Below are 23,558 nucleotides of genomic sequence, written 5' to 3' on the forward strand. Positions count from 1 at the left end.
TCTTCTTCTTCTCCTTTTAGCTTTTCTATACTTTCTTGAGCAACACACCCAGTTTAGGGCTAGGGATGCAGCTCTGTTTGTAAAGTGCTTGCTTCACATGCACAAAGCTCTGGATTCTACCCCCAGGACCACATAACCAAACTTGGTGGTCCATGACTGATGGCACATTTCTGTATGATGCATATTTGCTGCAGGGTTTAAGACAGCCTTTCTCAAGTAAATAATTCACTTCCATGACTAGTTTTCTTGGCTCCCCCAACCCCATAGAGGGGTGTTGACTAAAATCAAAAGCTTTATCTTTCTCTTCTGAAACAATTAAGGTCATTTTTCTTCCTTAGTCCACAAGCAGGAGCATGTGTTGGCAGATTTTTGACTCTGTGATAACACTTTCTAATGCCCAATAGGATTTTTTTGCTAATATTTTAAGAGCTTCCATGTCTATTCAAATATCAAGTCCTAAAAGCTATTCTTGCCTCCATGTGCAGGCTAGTCAAAGTCCAGTGGGAAGCCACCACGTGTTTCCTACTGTGTCTCTGATCCTTTCTTCTCCACTCTCATCTTTGGAATAACTGTCAAGTGTCAGAACCCCAAACTGGACCCCTGGGTTGATGACCTTTCCTCTCACAGTCTTCATCTTTTACAGGATATGGCCTTAGCTTTGTAAACTCAACCCCTCTCTTCTTTTGAGGGGAACAAAATGTTTTGATCTGAAAATTCCTTTTTAGTTGCTTTTATTCCTGTTTTACATGGTCATTTTGTGTGTGTGTGTGTGTGTGTGTGTGTGTGTGTGTGTGTGTGCGTGTGTGTGTGTGTGTGTGTGTGTGTGTGTGAGAGAGAGAGAGAGAGAGAGAGAGAGAGAGAGAGAGAGAGAGAGAGAGAGAGAGAGAGTGAGAGAGAGAGAGGGGGGGGGCGGGGATTTTAAGATTTCCTCTGGGTCCTCAAACCTCTTGTGTTCTGTTTTATACTTGGCCTTGTTCTTGTGTGTTGCAGTGGGCCTTGACTGTCTAACAAACTGTGTTTGTCCTTCACATTTAACATGAAGTAGGGGTGGGAAGGAACACCTGGGAGCTCTCCCTGCCTGAACTAAAAGGGGTCATCAGCCAGGCTTTGGGCAAAGGCCTTTCAACTACACATGAAAGAAAGCTCAAAACCACAGTAGCTTCAATGAGAGGAGCTCCATACACTAACCAGGGATTGCTGAGCCCAGATTACCAGGACCACCTCCCTTCCTCTCCAGATCCTGCCCCTACCCACTGGATCCATCTCAGATTCCCGTAATGCTCTCTACTAAGCCTGGTCCAGGACAGGGCTGCCTCTGGCAGCTCAGACTGTAATCTTGGGCCTTGGAAAGCAAGTCCAGTGCAGATGAAAACCTTCATAGCTGTCTAGAGCTGAAGTTAACCTAACCCTACAAAGGCAGGTCAGTCAGCTTGAAAATAAAGGAGGGATGGTTCTCCAGGGGCCTGTTTCCAGAAGGTTCAGGAGAAGTTCAGATCAGCAGGGACTCTAGTGCTGTTGGGACACTCATGGCTGTGGCTCAAACTGCCTGGAGGGTCATATGGCAGGGTGTTGGGCACACCCCAATTTATTGAGAGCCCTACATACCTAGAAAGGCAGTGCAGTGGTCCTTTTGGCTGGAGAAGAGGAGTCAGTGAAGCTGGGGTTACATCAAAGAAATGGGAAAGGAGGTAGGAAATTCATGAGATGGGCAGGTAAGGCGAACCGAAGAGGGAGAGGCCATGAACAAAGATGCTGGACCGACAGGGACAAGAACGCGCTGGATGTCCTGGGTGGTGGGGCTAGTGGACATAGGGAAATGAGAGATCGGGCAGGGCTGGAGGGTTGGGGGAAGATGGGGTGGGAGGAAGCAGTATGCAGCAGAGCTAGGATGGGGGCCGGGCAACAGAAGGACTGGGGCTGTGCCTTTCTGAGCTTGCAGTACCTCCTCCCTTCGCGTCTCCCGGGGCTGAGCCTCCGCGGCAGCCCGCCCCTAATCTTCAGGCGGAGGTTTCAGCAAAATCCAGTCGTGAGCTCTGCCTCAGGAAGAGGGTCCTCGCCGTCTCACCTTTCCGCTTGCCTGGCCACCGCCCCTATGCGCTATGCGCTGTACCGCTGTTCCGACCTAGACCTGTGACCGGTAAGTCGGGGAGGTGGATGAACCCAGTGAGGCTGGGAGGGAGGAAAGGGGAGGGGGCGGGGAGAGAGGATCTGAGGAGGATGGAGTCGCCACCCAGACTTGCTGGTCCACAGCCAGCCGGAACCCATCCCGATCAGTGACCTGCCGAGACTGACGGCCTGAGCAAACCCAGGAAGGGTGGAGCTGGGGCGGGGAAGAGAAAGACGTACTTAGGGTCCCGGCCTGCCGAGTGTTTCACCCAGCGCCGGTTGTTTGTGCTGCCAGGATCGCGGATCTAGATTCTGCTCCCCCTCCCCACCACCACCACCAGTGCGTGCAGCCGCAGCCTCTGGCTGAAAGGCTCAAGCGAGGGAGGCATCAGGAGATCTAGGATACCAGAGCAAGTCACAAGGCTGCCCATTCTAACCCTAATCTGGGTGTATTGAGGGCTCTCAATTCCTAATTAGCGTCCTCCATACACTAATCCATCTCCAGCCATTCCAGAGATCCGTGTGCAGAGTGAGGGATTTGTGCCTTCCACCCCCTCCCCCAAGGCCTGAACCCCACTGAGAGAGCTCAGCGAACCCCATCTCCACCCTACCACAGCAGTAAAACGGCAGCCTTGTTGTTGAGCCCTTTCACCCCACCCCATATCCACTCGGTTACATAGCAGGAACCCCAAACCAAAGTCCTGGTGCTGGAGATTAAAAGAGCCCTTTTCCCAGCCCTGAGCCCACAGTCCTCCAAAACGCTGGGAGCCCTCTGTCAGATTACCACAAAATCAGAGGCTCGTTCTGCCTTCAGGCTGATGTCGGTGTTCCCAGGACCGGATGAGCCTATTCCCAGGCCCCGATAACCCCTTGCCCAGGCCCTAAATCAAGCTCCACCCCCTTCACAGAAGCTGAAGCCCCTTCCACCCTCTTCTCATAGATTCTGCCCAGTAGGATGAACTGGACTGCTGCCACGTGCTGGGCTCTGCTGCTGGCCGCCGCCTTCCTCTGTGACAGCTGTTCGGCCAAGGGCGGCCGGGGAGGTGCTCGGGGCAGCGCCCGCGGGGTACGCGGAGGCGCGCGCGGGGCATCGAGAGTGCGCGTAAGGCCGGCACCCCGCTACGGCTCCTCTGTGCGTGTGGCCGCTGCAGGGGCAGCCGCCGGTGCTGCGGCAGGTGTGGCTGCAGGCCTTGCCACCGGCTCTGGCTGGAGGAGGACCTCGGGGCCTGGCGAGCTAGGCCTGGAGGATGATGAGAACGGGGCAACCGGAGGCAACGGAACTGACCGGGGAGTCTACAGCTACTGGGCCTGGACTTCGGGCTCCGGGTCCATTCCCAGCCCACGTGTTTGCCTGCTTCTGGGCGGCACCCTTGGTGCGTTAGAACTACTTTGGCCCTAGATCAAGCTGAGCTCCGCCCCAGATCTGGCTCCTAGCCCGGGTCATCGGGGCCCTAGGGACCATCCCAGTGGCCTCTAGCTCAGAGAGTGACTTCCTTTTGCTGACTATGGTTCCCCAGCCCAGATGACAGTATGGGCATTCTGAGCCCACAAGCTCTCTTGCAATTTGTGGACACTGTCTACTCTCTTGCCCATCCCAGTCTCCCAATCTTCCACCCTGGCAGGAACAGCTCCACTGCCAGAGAGGCAGGCTGCCCTCCACTCTCCAGAGCTGCCCAAGAGGAAGTGTCGGGCCATGCCTGTGTGCTTGCACTGGACACACGAACATAAATTAATGCTGACCACCAGGAAGAGGCCATTCTCAGGTGGGCCTGCCTGATTCTGCCACTAAAGCCCAAAAGACCTTGCGCCTTCCATGGAAGTAGAAGGAAGGAACCACTTCCCTCTGGACTTTACAATTTGGTGAAGAGAACATTCACTTGGACTGCAGTGTGAGAAATGTCAGGTGCTAACCACCTGCCCAGAGCAGGTCCTAATGATGTCACAGCTCAGGAACATCCAGAGCAGAAAATACCCATCCCAGGACACCCACTGTGTCCTCCTTGAACATGCTACCAAGGCCAAGGTAGTATGTTTCTTCTTCACAGACTGCCTGAGACACCTTCTGTCAACAGCGTTCCCCATTTGGAGTCACTTGACCATAAGGACCACTTAACCGTTCCTAAGATCCACTGAGAGTCGGGGTTCCACATTCAGAAACATTCCATTTCCATTGACTTTAGGTTCACGAGTGAGGGTCACTTGGATACAATACCAATCCTGCTGGAACCTTCTTTGTACATGACCCAAACTGCAAGATTCCCACAATGCCAGTGGATAGCAGCATCTTGTGTTGGGAGACCCTCTCCCTTGGAAACAGAGGGACTGGGGAGGTAAGAGAATATGGCACCATTGGCAGCTGGCAGCCTGCACTTTGGAGAAGGCAACAGTTCTTCAGGCCCACTGACGTCAGAGGAAAGCTAACAGACACAGCAAAGCCAGCCTCAGCAGGTTGTGGGTGAGTGTGGTCTAAAAGTTTTCTGACCATCTATATCCATCCTGAGAACAAAGCTGATACCCAGGGTGGCCTCAAAGAGATGCACTACAGTCCTCACATGGATCTACATTGGGGCAGACTGGCTCCTTGCTGCTCCAGGGCCCACCAGCACATCCTTGCCCCATGGAGTGATGGGTCTCTGGGCTCAGTCAGTATACGCAATGCTAGCCTGGCAAACCTCTGGGTAGTATTCAGGTTTCAAGGCTATTGGCGGGACCCTAGCCAAGCAATTTCTTGACTAACAAGGTGCAGGGTGCAGTTCCCTGCACCCTCTCTCCACACTGCCGGTGCTCTTAGGCACAGCCAGCCCAGATGCTTCTCTGTCCCTTACAGACCAAGCTCAATACCAAGACCAGCAAGCTAAGGGCCAAGCCCACTCAGGGCCTCAAAGGCAAGTACCATCAAGTCTGGTATAGGAAGACCCACTAGGGCCCCTTCAGCTGGTCAAACACCTATGAGGATGCACTATGTGGACCTGACCTTCACGTACCAGAGCACCATGTGTTAGTTCTGGACATAATGGAAACACTGCCTTTAATTACTATTTCACACACCAATCTCACTTCTCCAGAGTGTTTAGCACTTGGCACAGCTACACATCTTTGGATACTTTCTCCACCAGCAGGAGCCATAAGATCCTAAGGGAGAATCTCAGAGGAGGCTTATCATGCTACAACCACAAGAGGCAACAGTGGAAGGCTAGCCCGTTATCAGCCGTCCAGAAGAAGCTGAGAGCCCGCTGAGCATGCAAGCACTACTTCAGGCAACTATGGGAAGGCCAGATCAATACCAGACAGAAGAAACTAGAACTACTGAGCAGGTATAGCCCAGATGGCCCAACAGCACCTCCTGTCTCTATCAACCAGCCCCTTCCCTTTTTCTTTCTAGACAGCAAGCTGCTGGCAACAACATCCTTTAGATGCCTACAGGTATCTGGAGGTCAACCATGCTGGGACACCCTCTGCACCACATCCTGCACCACATGGGTCCAATGGCTAGATGGTAATCCCCTTCCAGTGATCCTCTGGCCTGTGCAAAGTCGAGCCTACAGCACATGACCTCCCGAGGTACAGGCTCTGAAGTACAAGGGGAGAGGACATTCCTGGGCTTTTCTATTCCAAACCTCCTGTTGATGTCTGTGCACACATGTGTCAGTGAAGACTTCGTTGTGAAATAAAGCCCTCTGCTGGTAGCAAAATTCTTCCTCATTGCAGGTCTTGAGAATGTGAATTAGGAACCCCAGTCCCTCATCTACCTATCCCCAGCATCCACTGGTAGGAGGGGATTTAATTTACGGGCTCCGAGTACTAAGTGCACAATGAAAAGCCATCAGAAAATGGGCCTTTAACCTGGTGTCATGGCACACATGTGTATAATCCCAGCACTCTAGAGGCTGGGGCAGGAGGAATCCGTGTTTGAGACCAGCCCAAGCCACATAATGAAACCTTGTCTCAAAATAAAAATATAAATAAATAAATAAATAAATAAATAAAAATGAGAGACAGCTAGAGAAAGATTTTAAAATTGTTAACCCTGTTTTCTTAAATTATAGATTATAGCCTTGACTCTTCTGAGATAGCATTAACCTCTCCTTGAGACTGAGAGAAACCCTCCCTGACCAAGCCACATATGCAGGACTCCTGGGAGCCCATGGTAGTAACCAGGACTGATCCAGCTCTAGTGGATAAAAGAACAGAGTGCCCTTTGGAGCTGGGGCCTGAGTCTCAGGTACCAACACACATAGAGGTCTGGAGTGAGGAACAGTTCCAAGCATTAAACACTCCAGCTACAGTTCCATGGAGTATCCAGGAGACTATACTCCAGCTAGCCAGTTCAGGGGTCAGCGTCATCAGCAAGCAGGCAAAAGATCACGGTCCAGCATCACTTGGCCCAGCAGCCCACTGCGGAAGGTCCGGAGGAAGTCCCGGGCTGCCATGGCGTAATCAGGCTGGATAACATTGACATCACCTGAGGACAGAGGGTCTGATGAGAAAGGGACCTCAAAGGATAGCCCAGCTCTAAGGGACCACTAGGGGCACCATCAGTGAAACCTGAGGGACAGGGCATGTTCAGAAAGAACACAAGCAGCATGTCCACCCAGCACTGTCCAGAGCTAGGACCACCCTCTGAAGCCTGTACTACAAAGTCCTTCCTCCTAAAATTTCCATAGTTCCCATTCCCGTGCTCTAATGCTAGGACAGCTGCCCACGGGTTCCCTTCTGTGTCTCCCTCCTGTCCTCCAGAGAGGGTCGAGAGTCCCAGCAGGGGACAGAGTAAGGGTCCCATGCCATCTGGCGCAGCCTCACTCACCTGTGCCTGTGAGTACCTTCACTTTCCGAGTCTTCCTCAGCTTCACAGCCACATTCTTCAGCACCCACTCTATGTGGTCACTGGCACTGGCCAGGCCATAGTGCTGCACATACCTGCAAGCCCACAGCTCAGGTCAGACTTCTGTGAGGCGCCAAGCCTGAGGAGGGTCCTCACTCACCCACACCTCAGAGGAGCCAGCTCCTGGGCTCCTGTGAGGACCAGACTGCTTCCAGGAAACTTAGGGTTCCAGAACAAGGCTCAGAAATTCTTACAAAGTAAAGACTTATCACCCAACAAGGTAAAATTCAAATGTCTGGCACCCAGTCAAAAGTGACCAGGCCTTTGAAGTAGGACAGACCAAAACTGAGAAGAATAGTCGGTCAGCTTCAGCTGACCCGTCAGTGACCAGATGTTCAATGGTGAGTGCAATCGCAAGTCAGTTGTTATAACTGCACACTGAACAGTCACAAAACTGGGACAAAGCGCATGTGAAAAGGGTCTGAAGTGAACTTCTCTAGGGGAAATCGCTGAAGAACAATGGAATAGAGAGACAGATAGACACCAAGCCAGAGAAGATGGTTGACTGAACACTACAAATGCAGGCCAGAAATAAAGTATCTTGAGCAGTGCATAGGGGCCTGGCCACTAGTGAATCAGGCACCTGCATGGGACAGAGGTGAGAGGTCACAGCCACCCACACCACCACAGAGGTGAGAGGTCACAGACAACCCACACCACCACAGAGGTGAGAGGTCACAGCCAACCTGTACCACCACAGAGGTGAGAGGTCATAGCCACCCACACCACTACAGAGGTAAGAGGTCACAGCTACCCATCACCACAGAGGTGAGAGGTCACAGACAACCCACACCACCACAGAGGTGAGAGGTCACAGACAACCTGTACCACCACAGAGGTGAGAGGTCATAGTCACCGACACTACTACAGAGGTAAGAGGTCAGAGTCACCCACCACCACAGAGGTGAGAGGTCACAGCTGAACTCTGTGCACTATGGCACAGGTAAAATTCGGTCATTTGGAAATTTGGTACTGACCTACACCACAGTAAATATTAAGGAAAATCTCATGTTCAGAAAACACAAGCAGAAACTTCATTGGGTCTCCACAAAGACAGCCAACACCATGTATGTAACATGCTAGCTCAGTATGGAAGGCTCTCTCTTCTTATAATGGTAACTGTCTATATAGCAGGAGATAACAACAGTGTCTCTGGGGCTCACAGAACATGCCAAGGCAGCATATGATGATGGTGGTGCACAGGACAGGGTGAGGGAAATGGGACCTGGCTCCTACAGGATGATAACTGAGATGCTCTGGGAACCCTGTTCACAAAATGTCACAGGTAATAGACCAAAAAGGACTCCACAGTGGTAGTGTCCTAACAACGTCCTCAAAGTATAGAAAACCGGAGTTACAAATGCCAACAGGAGGTCGGCAGATCCAGTAATGGCTGAAAGTTTAAATGTTCTTCTTAATGATTCACAGCACAGATGGGCAGATAACCAGCAACACAGAAATGAGGAAAAGCCCGTAAAGACCAAACAGAAATTGTGAAGTTGTAGCTGGGCATGGTAAACATGGGTAGTCATTTCTAGGACTCAGAAGGCTGAGGCAGGAGGAGCACGAGTTTGAGAACAGCCTGGGTTACATGGTGAGACTGTCTCAAGGGAACTAAAGTCTGGAAGCACAATTCAAAAAATGTGCTTGCTCCACATGTGAAAGATGCCAGGGAGGGGAGGAGGGAGGAAATCAAGCCAGGTGTGGTGAGGCCTGCTGTGACCCCAGCACTAAGGCAGCAGAGGCAAGAGAGCAGGTCTTGGCAAAATAAAAGTTCAAAATAAAGAAAATAGAGAACACCAACTAAGCTGATCCTTTCAGGAAATAAAAGCAATATGCTTCCAGCCAGACTGACCTCCTCACCCTGGGAAGACATCTTTGAAACACCCCAGCTAACATCCTACCCAAGAGTACGAGTCTCTTCTGCCTGATACGGAGACAAGACAAAGCCCCCTGTCTTCATCACGCCACTCACCACCAAGCTGGAGATTCTGCTACAGGAATAAGTAAGGCAAGAAAAAGAAAGGAAAGGCACCCGAATCTTCAAAGAAAAATTTAAGAAATCCTATTTGTAAATAACATGATTATCTAGGTAAAAAAAAAAATCAAATGAATTCTAGGATTCAACAGCAATATTCAAAATTCAACAATTTTAATAAACTATCAATATCAATTACAATATTAAAATTAATAACAACGCTATATATGATAGCATGAAAGCATTAAACGTATGAAAGATGTAAACAATCTGTTTGCTGAAAACTAAAAATGAACTAAATAGATGGTAGGAGACACTGTCTTCATGAGATGCAGCACTCAATAGTGTTATGATATTGTCAAGTTTTTTCCAAACTGACCTATAAATTTAATGGAATTGGCCTTCCCAAGGAAAACAGTGTTGAGTTTTGGTTTGGTTTGGGTTTTTTTGGTAGTGCTAGGGATTGAACCTATGTCCTTGTAACCGCCAGGCAAGGTTTTTTTTTTTTTAACCTATAAGCACTTCGCCTCTAAAAATAGGTCTCTGTAGAAGCTGATAAATTTGTAAAGTTCATATGTGAACATGGAGGAAATAAAACAGACAAAAACGCTTCAAAGAAGAGCGAGGCTGAGGAACATCAAAGGTACCATCACCAAGACAGAACAGGGCAGAAGAGTCCACAGACAGACAGACAGACAACACGGATTCCCAGCAAAGGCAGAAGGACAGTTAGTGGGGAAAAGTCTTCAACACATGTTTCTGGACAACTGGTCATCCATGTGCAAAATAAGAACTTCATAGTTGTGCCATACACAAAGCACATATTAATACATATCAGAAGAGCGTCATAAACCTAAGTGTAAAACCCAAGCTCTCGCTCTTCAAGAAGAAATCAAACTTCTGTGACTTCAGGCTAGGCATATTTCTAGATAGGAAGCACCACCATTATAAAGCATCTAGTTACTAAATCAGACTTCCAAAATTACTCCCTAAAACACGGCGATAACAAGAAAAGACAAGGCCTAGACTTATCCCTCAGAATAGGTAAAGAAGTTCAACTTGGCCGGGCGGTGGTGGCGCACGCCTTTAATCCCAGCACTTGGGAGGCAGAGGCAGGCGGATCTTTGTGAGTTCGAGATCCAGGAAAGGCGCAAAGCTACACAGAGAAACAGAGAAACCCTGTCTCGAAAAACCAAAAAAAAAAAAAAGTGCAACTTAAAAATAAGAAAATGGACTGGGAGGTAGCTCAGCAGTAGAGCATGTGCCCACTGTATTCAATCCCAGGTTCAATCCCCAGCATAAAAAGAAAAAAAGAAAGAAAGAAGATGAACATTGTGCTTCATGCCTTTAATCTCAGCATGCAGCAGGCAAAGGCAAACAGATCTTTGTGTGTTTCAGGGCAACCTGGTACATGTAGTCAGTTCTAGGGCAGCCAGGGCTCTGTCTGTAGAGAGACCCTGTTTCAAAAAACAAAAACAAAAAGGGAGGGGAGGTCTGGAGCAATGGCTGAGTGGTTATGAGCACTTACTGCTCTTCCAGAGGACCTGTGTTCAATTCCCAGTGTCCACATGATGGTTCCCAACCATCAGTAATACCAGGGGAGTGGACATCCTTTTCTGGCTTCCATGGGCACCAGTCATGCAATGGTGCACAGACATATGTATGTGTGTGTGTGTGTGTGTGTGTGTGTATGTATGCAGGCAAAACACCCATACACCTAAAATAAAATAAAATATAAAATTTTTAAATGAGAAAAAGATTTGAACAGAAATTTTCCCAGAGAAGACACATCAATGGCCAACGAACACAGAAAAAGGTGTTCAGCATCACCTAGTAGGAAGGTACAGCAAACACTGCAACCTGTGAGACTAAATTTAAAACCAGTCAGTGCTGAGAGATGGCTCAGTGGCTAAGGAGCACTTATTGTTCTTGCAGAGGACCTGGGTTAGCTTCCCAGCACCCACATGACTGCTCACAACTATCTATAATGCCACTTCTAGGAAACATGATGCCTTCCTCCACAGGAACTGCATGCATGAGGTACACAGACATGCATGCAGTGCACAGACATGTGTGTGGTGTACAGACATGCATGCAGCCAAAATCCATAAACATTACATAAAATAATGAAATCTTAAAATAATAAAATAAAAGGCTAGCCACAAGTGTAAAGAGGATTCAGAAAAGCCTGGGCCCCCATTCTCTGCTAGGTGAAGTATGGCACAGTGCAGCTGCTCTGGAAACCAGCGCCGCAGTTCTGTAGGAAACTAAAGTTCACCTCTACAAAGTGGCCAAGACATTCTCCTGCACTCTACCCAGGAGAAGTAGATACTCACATCACATAAAGACTGTACATGAATGTTTCCAGAAGCTTTGACTGTGACAGCCAAGAAAGGCACACACTCCATGTCCACCAGAGTGAACAGATAAACCAAGTACAAGATGTCTGGGTGATATACAAGGAGCTCAGCCACCAAAAGGAATGGAGAGCATGGATAACTCAGAACAATCATGCTCAGTAGAGGAAGTTGGGAGAGAGAGGATGTATCCTGTACAATTTCATCGACAGAATGCTTATCTAATTCTCCCCACCCACAAGAAATTAAGAAAGAGACAAAGTGAACCAGGGTCTTACTATGTAGCCCAGACTGGTCTCAAACGTATGATCCTATCTCAGCCTCGCAAGTACTGGGATTTGGGACATGAACCACCACAGCCAGCAGAATGTTCACTATCTTGTCTGACAATATGACATGGTCATATGTCAAAACTTACCAAATCACACACTTGTAATTATGTAAGATTATATAACACTTTAATGACTTAATTCTAAATCCTAGATAGGATAAGTGAGCAGGGGAATGCAACACCCACACCCACTGCCACTCACCCAAATAGCCCATGCCTGTTGAGGGTGTAAAGGAGGTAATCAGCCATGGTCTCTTCCCCAACGAGGTGGTCCAACACAGTTCCTGAAAGACAAGCAGCTAAGGCAACCCCATGGAACAGTGGACATCTGTGCCCCACCAAGCCCAAATGCCTCCCAGTTGAAGGGAGAAGACCTCAAGCGACTAAGGAACGTCCCGGCAGGATGGCTCACAATTGTGCCCTTCTTCCTATATGGTATTCGACTTGGTTGCCAAGCATGACCTCTCTGTCCATCCCCATTACAGAGCAGAATGGTAGCCAGCACATGCATGCTGTGACCTAGTCTCCCTCTCGAAATTGTGAAAAGCATCTGGTAGCAGGAAAGGTGGAGAAAGTAACAATTCCACCTGCCTAGGGGACAGTCCAAGTCAGCAGTGAGGCAGAGGGACACCGATCCCTCGCCTGGACTTACCACACAGGGCCAGCTTCAGGCCTGTCTCCACACTTTCGATCCGAGGAGCCAGCACCCCAGGAGTATCCAGCAAGAATATCAGTGGTCGCTCACATACCTGTGCAGCAGAAGGTGGATCAAGGTAGGCAGCCTCTGCCCAGCAGCCAAGTCGCCATCAGAGACTCTGAGGCAGGCCTCGGATAAACCCACCACATAAGTTGTCTTTTGCACTGAGGTTTAGAGTCCCCATTAGGTATAATTTCTGCCTAATTTGAAGGACATATACAAGTCCAGGGTCCATGAAAAATCACAGGGTGCACGTGAGTGTGGCAAGAAGGCTGTGAGTGAGGTAAGAAGGCAGCCTTCCTGACATTTCCATAAGAACGCAGCGGCCCTGGCAGGAACAGGAGAGGAGGGAAAGCAGGGAGGGCAGGGGCAGCGCCAGTTCTGTACTCGGAGGTGCCAGGCTCAGTGGAGCCAGCAGAGCTCTGGCCTCAGCAACCAAGGGTCTTACCTGGATTCTGGATGTTACAGCTCTGGTGATCCCTGGCTCACCGCCCACTCTGGCAGCTTTTCCTGAAAAGACGGGCGAGAGGCCATCCAATATTTACACAGCCACAGAACAAGTAATGGAATGTACTTAACTAACATATCCAGCAAGCAGAACGGAAACCAGAGGTCAATAAGCCGTCATATTATAATCTGTTCCTTACTGAGTCCCGAAGAACACATGGCAAGGGTTTTCAAAAGCTAGGCACAGTGGCCAAGGGCTAACAAATGCCCAGAGCTCACTTCCCAGTGCAGAAAGGTGCCCCCTGGTGCAAAGGTCATACCATACCTGCTCCTCCACCTCAGAGTCTCTCCTAGACTCACCTACTCCACAGCAGGCAGGCCAGCACCACCCTTGATCTCGGCACTGTGCTGCCTGGCATGGGACCCAGCCCAGGGGACCCCAGAGAGGCTACCTATTCACTGCTAAACACCACAGGAGTCAAAGTGTCCATCACAGATGACCAGAGGAATAGACAGTGGAATAACTTGGACCTACGGAGGAGGGAACTGTTCCAACATGGACAAACCTGAAACATTATAGTAAGTGAGACAAGCCAGTCCCAGCAAGCTTTGCTGACACAGGTGGACAGAAACAGGACAGGGCTGACAGGCACTGGGGCACAGAACAAGAGGAGATGTTTGAAGCTTCAGTCTCGGGTAATTTAAGTTTGGATAGTGGGATGCCTGCACAACCCTATAAACAACTTACTATCCCTAAACAAGAAGATACACACTTTAAAGGAAAATAAACTTAAAAAATTAGATGATTTTGACAGTTCTCCAATTAATGCCCAAAACACCCGCTTTCTAAAATAAGGTACAACATGATTTCAAACTCTCAGCCTTTACAGTACAAATGGGTGGTACTGTTGTTTTGTAGTTTTGTTTTGGAGACAGGATCTCACTATGTAGCTTTGGTTAGCCTAGAACTTGCTATGTAGAACAGGCGGGCCTTGAATTCACAGAGATACTCCTGCCTCTGTCTCCCAAGTGCTGGGATTAAAGGCGTTCACCACCACACCCAGCTATAAATGGTTTTTATTGTAATCCGGGCTGTCCTGGAACTCTCTCTCTAGATCAGGTTGACCTCAAACTCAGATCCACCTGCCTCACCTTTGCTTCCCAAGTGCTTGGATTAAAGGCATGTACCAACACATCCCGATTTGTAAATTTTTTAAATAAACACTGTACTGTTGCTGTGAAAAATGAAGCCAATATAAATTTATCCCAAAGTCTAAAATGCATAAAAGCCAAGAGCATGTGAAAGTGTGGTAAGTTGGGCTGGAGAGATGGCTCAGTGGTTAAGAGCACTGGCTGCTCTTCCAGAGGTCCTGAGTTCAATTCCCAGCAACCACATGGTAGCTCACAACCATCTGTAATGAGATCTGGTGCCCTCTTCTGGCCTGCAGGCAGACATGCAGACAGAACACTGTATACATAATAAATAAATAAGTCTGGAAAAAAAAGTGTGGTAAGTATACACTGTGTAATCAATGGCTATTCACCACACAGACCTCCTTCAGACCATTAACTGTCCTTTTAACAAACAGAACAGGACATGAGCTATGGAAGGAATGCCTCAGAGCAACATACGGCTGGCCACGCTCTCCTACACTGCCTTTTAGGAGCGGAAGTCAGTACACCAGTGACTGCCTACCTGTCCTGAGGTGCTGCCGTCTCAGGGAGTTGATGAGGGAGGATTTGCCTACGTTGGGGACACCAACCACCATGACGCAGTACTCCAGATTCTGTGGAGGCAGAAGAGCTTCAACACCATCCCACCCAGGCTGTGAACCCACAGCCCAGGGGAAGGGGACATCAACACAGAGGCCCTGTGCTGACCAACAGGGTTGGCCCAGCTTTTCCCGTTAAAGGAAAGCAAGAACAAAGCCTGGGTCCTGGCTGGGACACAGCCCAGTCCTCTGTATTGAAGAAGGCTTGGAATGGACAAGCAGGAAGGGACTGGGTAACTCCACATACCCACCCCCACCCAGCTCTCCATCCAACCAACCTCTGCTCGATGGTATCGGTAGCTGCACCTGATCAGTTCCGTGACTTTCGGGATGATCTGCAACAAACAAGCCACATCTTCTGGTCACACACCCCTCACTGACCCACTTCCAAACAACAGGGTCAGGGACTCTGTCTTTATACTTAGCCTTTGATTAGAAGGGCAAAGATCTCATACATACCTCACTTGGGAGCAGAAACAAAAACTTGGACATCCAGATCACAGGTATCCAACTGTCCACCTGAGCCACAGCTAACTGGATTTACCCACGTACTCCCAACTCAACTCAACCCAACTGACCACACACACCATGAAACAGTAGGGTGGCTACCTCAGGAGGGCTTCTACAGCAACTGTAACCACCTACTAGACAGTACACACATCAACTCATGGAGTTCCATCAAAACAACTGGGAAAATGAGTTACTGGGTTCTGCAAGAGGCTCTTATTACTTAGAATCCCAGAATACTCCCTCAAAACCACACAGGTGGCCCAGGAGATCCTGCACCCCTGGGCAGCTAAAGACAATTCCAGGATTTTATTCCACTTATTTATCAAGCAAGCTCACCTGCTTGATGTTTTCATCCTTTACACAGTTCGTAAAAATGACATTTTTCAGGCCTTTTCCTTCTAAGTGATGGACAATTTTCTGAAAGAGAATTTTAGTTTCTATTTTAAACACTAAATTAAAATATGGATGGTATGCCAGGAATGGTAGGTAGTACATGCCTTTAAACTCAATACTACACAAAGACCCTGTCTAAAATAAAATAAAATTTTTAAATGTGTGTGTGTGTGTGTGTGTGTGTGTGTGTGTGTGTGTGTATGTGTGTGTGTGTAGGCAGGTATGTAGGTATGTGTGTATGTTTATGTGTTTGTGTGTACATATCAGCGCCAGAGAGATGGTTAAGAGCACTGGTTACTCTTCCAGAGTTTGATTCCTAGCACCCACATAGCAACTGACAATAGCCTATAACTCCAGTCCCAGGGGATTCAATGCCGCCTTCTGGCTTCCATAGGCACTGCATAAGTGTGGTGTACAGACATACGTGCAGGCAAAACACCCATACACATAAAATTTAAAAAAAGGTTAACAAGCAAATAACAAAAAAAATGCTCTCTCTCTCTCTCTCTCTCTCTCTCTCTCTCTCTCTCTCTCTCTCTCTCACACACACACACACACACACACACACACACACACACACACACACACACACAGTGTGATACTAAAACTCAAGAATCTGAACTTGGGGACAGGGAGACAGTTCAGCTGGAAAGGTACTGGATGCCAAGCCTAACAATCTGAGTTCAGTCCCCGGGACCTATACAATAGAAGGAAAGGGCTGACACCCCCAAGATGTCCTCTGACCTCCAAATGTATGCCATGGAACATACACACCCCCATATACAGAGTAAATAAGTAATAAACGTAAAAAATATGCTTTTAAAAAAGGAATATGGTTGACCCTGGTGTTACTTTCCTTTACTCTCAGCACTCAGAAGGCTGACAGAGGTGGATCTCTGTGAGTCTGAGGCTACCCTTAGCTCAACACAGCAAGTTCCAGACCAGCAAGGACTACAGTGAGTGAGTGAGAGCCTGTCTCAAAAATAAATAAAAAAATTAAGTAAGAATCTAAGCTTGAACAGACACTACAGGTGGACTCGTCTGCTCAGAGTCAACTTGAACTCTGGATTGGATGCAGACACAGTGAAGAGCCTCTGAGGACAAGGGGCTCTAAAGAGCCCCTTGGAGAGCAAGAGGGAAGAGCCCTAGGGCAGACACAGCTGTGCTGCCTGTGTACCTCAAGCTCTGCCAGAGTGAAGATGAGGAGGCGCAGCCTGCTCACAGGGACTTCCAAGCTTCTGGAGATAAAATGGGACTGAACCAAGTCACTCTGAAGCCTCAGCACTGAGGTCCCGGGTGCTGGCTTCTCTGAGGAATGCCATCACTTTCATGTGCCCTGTCATATGAGACTCCCTTTGGGGGAGGAGGGAAAGCTGAGACAGGCTTTCACTTTGTAGCCTTGGCTGGCCTGGAATTCACCAGGTAGACCAAGCTGTCCTGGAACTCATAGAGATCTGCCTGCCTCTGCCTCCCACATTTTGGGATAAAAGGTGTGTACCACCACACCAAGCATGAGACTTCATTTTAAACTGAAATGGTATTGAACCCAGTCTGATTACAGAGAATAAGTAGTACCATAAACCCAAAATAAACTAAAGTTGACATAAAGTCATTAGACTTAACATTCAGTATAATCAGTATACATATTTTATTTATATCCGTATCTATCAATACATGTTGAAAATCAATATTGTGTTTGGTCATTATTGGCCACAAAATGTAGTCAATGCTTAAATAAACGAACAGTAATTCATTAGTGCAGTCAGTTTTTGTTACTTCCAGTTATTTGTTACTATACTACACATCATTAATATGATACCATTAAGACACTTGCCTTGGGGGCTGGAAGGACAATGGAAAGGTTAAAGGCCCTTGATGCTCTTGCAAGTTTGGTTTCCAGCACCCACACAACTCTCAATTCCAATTCCAGGGGATCCAACACCCTCTTTTGACCCCTGTGAGCACCAGGCACACACGTGTTGTACAAACACACACATACACAGGCCAAACACTCATACACATAAAATAAAATAAATCTTTGAGGGAAGAAAAGTTACTAGTCAAGACAGAGACACAATGATCTCTGGTTTCCGTGAAGATTCTCTCAGGTGTCCCTCTGATATAGGCCATGGGGGTGGAGCCCAAGGTCCTTCAGAAGCTGGGTACTTCTCTCACCTCCTGTGCCTGCCCAGTAGAGGGCAGTGTCCACCAGCCTGTGGCTAGCCTTTGAAGTGGAGAAGCAATCTCTAACAGATCAAGTCTCAACTAATGAAAACTGGAAGGCACTTGCAGATAAACAACCAAACGGGGCAAAGCCCAGAAGCTTGCACAGCAAGTGGAGCTCGGGACCAGTTCCCTAGACTTCGCGGCAGGTGCTGCTACTGGACATCCACCGCCTTGGCTATCCTTCTGACCTTCCATGCAAGTTCTGTTGTTCTTCAGTAAAGGAAAAGTTTCTGTATCATTAACAGCTTTTTTAAAACTGGCTTGAATTCAAGACCCTGATATTCCTCTTTCCAAAGAATTTGACAACATAGCCATAAAAGTAGAGTCAAGACTTCAAATAACATTTCCTGCCATTACTTTCTACTTCTAGGCCACATAGAAAATATACTGCCCTGGGACCCAATTCTGCCTGGCTTTAGAGCAATGATTCTCAACCTGTGAGTCACAACCCCTTCCAAGGCTGAACAACCCTTTCACAGGGGTCCCCTAAGATCATCGGAAAACACAGATATTTACATTACAATTCATAACAGTAGCAAAATTATAGTCATGAAGTAGCAACAAAATAATTTTATGGCTGGGGGTCACCACAACATGAGGAACTGTATTAAAGGGTCACAGCATCAGGAAGGTTGAGAAGCACTGCTCTAGAGAGACTGTCAGGTACTTTGGGCTTTTCATATCCCAGTCCCACACTTAGCCCTTCCAATTTCTGGATCACAGGGTGTGCAGAAAGCAACTAGCAGCAGAAACCCTGGGGTCAGGCTGGATGCATAGCCAGCTGGGGGCACTGCAGCCACCACAAGGGAACTTTGGCTACACCAAAGATGACCAGGGCTACAAGCCTTAGCCTTGTGAATCTCCCAAATAGTTAAAGCTAAATAAATGTAATCAGTCCCTTTGCTTTGGTGGTCACATGTGGCCAAAGGCTACCACATGGGACACAATAGACAGAGTCTCCACCAGAAAGACTCAGGGTGCAAAGTGGCTACGGTGGTCACCAGGGCTCCCACTCACACCAAATCACTCCCCACTTAAGGTATGTCCATCTTGAGCATTTGGGCCATAAGTTCATGTTTGAGGGAAACAGCTGTTGCTGAGAAGCCAGGCCAGAAGAATCCTGCAAAGCCAGGAGCTGTTTTAAGTATAGCCTACCCAGAGACACACCAGAACTCCCGTGTCAGTGGCTCTGTCACACTGCTGCTAGCATCTGTGAGATGGCACTCACCTGCTGCTCTGTAAGATCCGCCAAGTCCATTTTGTTAAGGACAAGCAAATGAGGCTTCAGACCAAGTAGCTCTTGGAACAGAGGGTTTCGACCCGAAAGTGGGATGTGCTGATGTTAAGGCAAAATCCCTATCGAGCTTTCCCAGTTGTCATTCAGCCAGGAGCCAAAACCAAAGAAGCCCCATCTCAGAGCAAGTACAACCATACAACCCATCTTCCTGCCCCCAGACTTGGGAGGCCAACCCTGATGTTGCCCTTGTGGCCCAAACAGATGGTGGGAAGAATAAAAGCAAAGTTCTAAGAAAAGCCACTGTTGGGGGCTAGAGAAATGGCTCAGTGGTTAAGAACATAGGCTGCTCTTCCAGAGGTCCTGAGTTCAATTCCCAGCAACCACATGGTGGCTCACAACTATCCATAATGAGATCTGGTGCCCTCTTCTGGCCTGCAGGCATACATGCAGGCAAAACGCTGTATACATAAGAAAGAAAGAAAGAAAAGAAAGAAAGAAAGAAGGAAGGAAGGAAGGAAGGAAGGAAGGAAGGAAGGAAGGAAGGAAGGAAGAAAGAAAGAAAGAAAGAAAGAAAGAAAGAAAGAAAGAAAGAAAGAAAGAAAGAATGAATAAATTGAAAAAAAAAGAAAAGCCACTGTTTAGATGCCAAGGAATTTAAATTTAAAATAAAATGACCTAAACACTTAAAATGTGATTCCAGTGAAATCCTAACTGAATTACCTTGAACACCACCCATCCCGGCTTCTGAAGATGCCACTTCTTCCAGATATCCTCAGCTACCCCAGCAGATATGGGGCTACATCATGTGACATTAACATAGGCTGCCCCTTCAGCCCTCCCAGTAGGATCTAGTACAAGAGTCCCAAGGCCTCCACCTTCCCCATTTGGGCACCTGGGTAAGCTGCTATCTCCACCCAAACAGTCCTCTCATGGCTGACCAATCCATTCATAAACCCAAGTCTCCAGGCTCCTCTCCTAAAATGCTACAGAAACCACTGTGCAGCACAGACTTGCTGCCACCTCCTAGATACAGTTGAATGTTCCAGAGACTAAAGGGAGAACAGTCTTCTCATTATCTATGCTGAAAAATAACCATGTTTTACTTTTTTAATAATCAAATATAGCCAGGAATGGAAGTGCACACCTTTAATCCCACCTAGCAGATCTATGTGAGTTCCAGGCCATCCTGGTCTACATAGTGAGTCCAGGCCAGTCAAGGCTATAATGCAAGACTCTGTCTCAAAATAATAATAATAATAATAATAATAGTCACATCTGGCAGTATGTGATATTAGGTGAATTAATAGATATTTATAGCCTAAAACAAATACACTAGATGTAGTATTGCTAAAGTCCCAACTCTGAAAGCTGAAATAGTCCCTCATACTCCACTACTATTTCCAGAGACTCCCACCAGTGGCAGCAGGGCCTCACACCCACCACCAGCTGTTCCAAGGGCCTGGGCCTCTGCCTGGCATCCCCATGCTCTCCTCAGGCTGAGTAAGTAGGATGAGGAAGAACTCGCATGCCAACGACTGCATCACAGAAACTAAACACAGCTCAAATGCAACAAAATGGTCCAAGAAGCAAGTGTCAATGGACATGATAATGATTTGCCAATTCTTAAGGACAGGAGAAAAGCCCAGGTTGGCAGGACCATTTAATCTCAGGTTTCATAATTTATTCCTAAAAATACCAAAGTAAACCAGACAGAGGCTGAGACAAATAATGTATCAAACGGGGACTTAAAAATAAAAATACACAGCCTGGACCCCATCCCAGGGATTCTGATTTAAAAGGAGGCCTAGTGATTGATGTAAAAGCCTCCCAGTAATTCTGATGTGTAATTAGAGTCAGAAAGCACCCCTTTAGGTGTCAGTAATTACAAAAGACGCTGTTGGCAGCTGTAGACATATGAATGGACCAGAGGCAGAACAGACTAGATTGCCCAAAAGAGATGGATGAAGAAGAGCAGGAAATCTTCCTGCTGCCTCTACAGCCTAGCAGAAGTGCTCTCCTACTGCATGAAAGGATATCCGAGCATCATGAACCTCGATAACACAATCAACCAGCTTCAGACTGCTCTGCATCTTCTTTAGTCCTGGAAGGTAGAAGGGCACTAAGGAAATAGCCCACGGTGGCAGATTTAAGTGTTCCTAAGGAAATACATCTGAAAACCCATCAGGGCACACAGAGCTAAAAAAGCAGCATACTGAGCCTTGGGGTGCCCTAGATGGCTCTGAGCAGAACCCTTCACATATAAGGGTCTTGGGTATTGATCTGGAGGCCTTTGATACTTTGCTGACTTAATGACCTCAACACATAAAAACACAGAGGCTCCGCCCCACAACAGCCACCCGCCTGGTCACACTCCCGGCGCCTTCCTGCCACACTACCAGCTCGCATGGCAGCGGTAGCAAGACCACAGCAACCAGCAGCCCAGGGACGCACTATGCCAGGTGTCTGTCTGGGGCCACGTTGTGACCTCTAAACTCAGACATTACTCGGGTGTAACGGCTTGCATGTGCCTTCGCATACCACTCGGTGCGATTCAAATGATCACAGAACAACTCTCCAACCCGAGGCCAGGAAGGCGACCAAAGAGGCCCCAAAGCCAGCGTCCTGGCCGCCCGCGCCTCCCGCTGGCCTCACCCTTGGCCATGTGGCCGGGGAACCAGCGTGCTACGTCGTGACCTTGCAGAGGGAAACACTCGCGCCACGCGGCGCGGACGGCACCCCATGCCTGCGGCCACAACCTCATAGTGCTGGTAGCGCTGGTGTCGGAAGCGCTCCCTGACGGACCGACACCGCAAAAACCTGAATCAGCTCTCAGAGTTCCGGAGCGCTAGAGTTCCGTGCGCGACTACGCATGCGCTTGAGTCGGAGCTCGTAGGGTGGGCGGGACCCGTGTGTCTAGGTAGTCCCGTGCTGTCCCATTCTCTGGATTCCTGAGGTTACGTGAGGTTCTTTTGAGTAATTTGAAGATTTTTTTTTTTTATTAGGAGACATTATTGCGTTTTTGTAATATTTGTTTTTACATCGGATGTGGTGGCGCACACCTTTTATTCCAGCACGGGAGAGGCAAAGGCAGGCAAGTGGCTCTCTGCGCTTGAGACCAGCCTGGTCTACATAGTGGATCCCAGGTCAGCCAGAGATACATGGTGAGACCGGAAAAACAGCAGCAACAAGACTTAATTTTGTTTATATTTATTTGAAGTGTCCGTGTATGCCACACGTATTCAGGTCCCCCGAGAGGCCAGAGGACAGTGGATCCTCGGGACCTGGAATTGCAGGTGGTTTTGAGTCGTTTGACTGGGTGCTGGGAACGGAACTTGAGTCCTCTGTAATAGCAGCAAGCATTTTTAACCTCCAAGCCGTCTCTCCAGTCCCAATCTGGAGATTTTTCACTACATTCAAATACTTCAGGTTTGAGGATATAGGACTGACAGCTTGCCTAGCATGCCCCAAATTCTAGGTTTTTATGGAGAAGCCAGGAGGATTGGGGCTGCTGGCAGTAGGGATGGGGTTCCTCCACAGTGGGAAGTTGGCCTGACAAGCCTAGGAATTTAAACTTTAAAATCTGGGCACATTTTTTTCTTTTTTTCCTTTTAAGGCCATATCTCACTTTGTAGCCTGCTCTACAAAAACTAAAAAGAAAACTTTAGATTAGAAGTCTCTGCCAGGGATGATAGACACGCCAGTAATCCTAGCACATGAGAGCTGGAAGCCAGGAGGTCAGATGTTCAAGGTCAGTCTGGACTACATGAGACCCTCTCTAAAAAAATAAAGTCCTATTTTTTCCCTCATATAAATCAATGTAATGAAATTTAGTTGTCCCCTATCAGTTCTTGGGCCTTTCTTAGAACTTTCACATGTTTCACTTTATATATGTAATGCCTTCATTTTCTTTTCAAGTGTGACACATTTTAATGTAACTGTTCCAAGTATTGACTACAATCCCATTAATACAGTGAAACTGAAGTGTTCTTCATCGATACAAGACCAAATATAAACATAACTGCTCCTAGAACAGGCCTGTGATACCAGCTAATGATTGAGGGTGCTACCTTAAAAGAGCCCTATCTCAAAAGGGCTGACATTTAACTCAATGTTATAATCGTTGCCTTGAATGCAGGAAGCCTTGGGTTTAATCCTGGTAACACACACACACACACACTGGAACTCCAGCACTTGTGAGACTAAGGCAGAATAGAAAGTCCAAGGCCAGCCTGTACTTTCAGAGTGAAATATTGTCTCAAATATTTCAGAGTGAAATATTGTCTCAAAAGAAAAAGGGGGCGGGGAATGTGCCACATTTTAAATTTAAAGCTCTAGGAGAAATGTCAGGCCAGTTCTCCACCATGGAGGAGCCCCATCCCCAGCAGCTCAAATCCTCCTGGCTCCCTCCTTGGCAAGCCTGTTTCTCCCACAAAGTCACCTGGGTCTGTCTCTGAAAACTGAAATGCCTCCCTCCATGTCAACAGCAAAGACTTTTGCCCTTGAAGGATCTGTATTCTTTCACAATCCTCAGGCTATAGCCTACAATTAAAAACCCACTGGATTCTGGCTTTCTTCCATGGTATCCCATGAAGGACAGTCTGGTGACATAAAGCAGGAAGTGC

General features: G+C 47.9%; 3 protein-coding genes across 5 annotated transcripts in view; 1 reads left to right on the forward strand and 2 right to left on the reverse strand.

Annotated features, from left to right (window-relative positions):
• The window catches only part of LOC128094580 (olfactory receptor 287), a 42,944-nt gene extending 40,891 nt beyond the window's left edge, over positions 1-2,053 (reverse strand). Inside the window, exon 1 of the mRNA XM_052713021.1 lies at positions 1,943-2,053. The gene's annotated coding sequence lies outside the window, so the exon portion shown is untranslated. The remainder of the gene's footprint in view (positions 1-1,942) is intronic.
• On the forward strand, positions 1,992-5,808 carry Sprn (shadow of prion protein). Its single transcript, XM_052713037.1, has 2 exons — positions 1,992-2,137; positions 3,047-5,808. Exon 2 carries the CDS (start codon positions 3,062-3,064, stop codon positions 3,503-3,505), a length of 444 nt encoding a protein of 147 aa, XP_052568997.1. The 5' UTR covers positions 1,992-2,137; positions 3,047-3,061; the 3' UTR covers positions 3,506-5,808.
• Positions 5,809-6,100: 292 nt separating this feature from the next.
• Mtg1 (mitochondrial ribosome associated GTPase 1) lies at positions 6,101-21,750 on the reverse strand. 3 transcript variants are annotated; one of them, XM_052713017.1, is made up of 11 exons: positions 21,589-21,749; positions 20,971-21,037; positions 18,928-19,030; positions 15,417-15,497; positions 14,849-14,905; positions 14,495-14,585; positions 12,800-12,861; positions 12,307-12,403; positions 11,857-11,938; positions 6,911-7,023; positions 6,101-6,568 (listed from the first exon to the last, which is right to left on the reverse strand). In XM_052713017.1, the coding sequence occupies exons 1-11, from the start codon at positions 21,695-21,697 to the stop codon at positions 6,450-6,452; spliced, it is 981 nt and encodes a 326-aa protein (XP_052568977.1). In that variant the 5' UTR covers positions 21,698-21,749; the 3' UTR covers positions 6,101-6,449. The 3 variants fall into 3 exon arrangements, with proteins under 3 accessions (XP_052568977.1, XP_052568979.1, XP_052568978.1); XM_052713019.1 differs by lacking the exon at positions 21,589-21,749 and adding an exon at positions 21,475-21,588; XM_052713018.1 differs by lacking the exon at positions 15,417-15,497 and having other exon boundaries at positions 21,589-21,750.
• Positions 21,751-23,558: the final 1,808 nt, after the last annotated feature.

Source organism: Peromyscus californicus, unplaced genomic scaffold (assembly GCF_007827085.1).
Source record: "Peromyscus californicus insignis strain IS unplaced genomic scaffold, ASM782708v3 Scaffold_4__1_contigs__length_199733344, whole genome shotgun sequence".
NCBI classification, from domain to species: domain Eukaryota; kingdom Metazoa; phylum Chordata; class Mammalia; order Rodentia; family Cricetidae; genus Peromyscus; species Peromyscus californicus.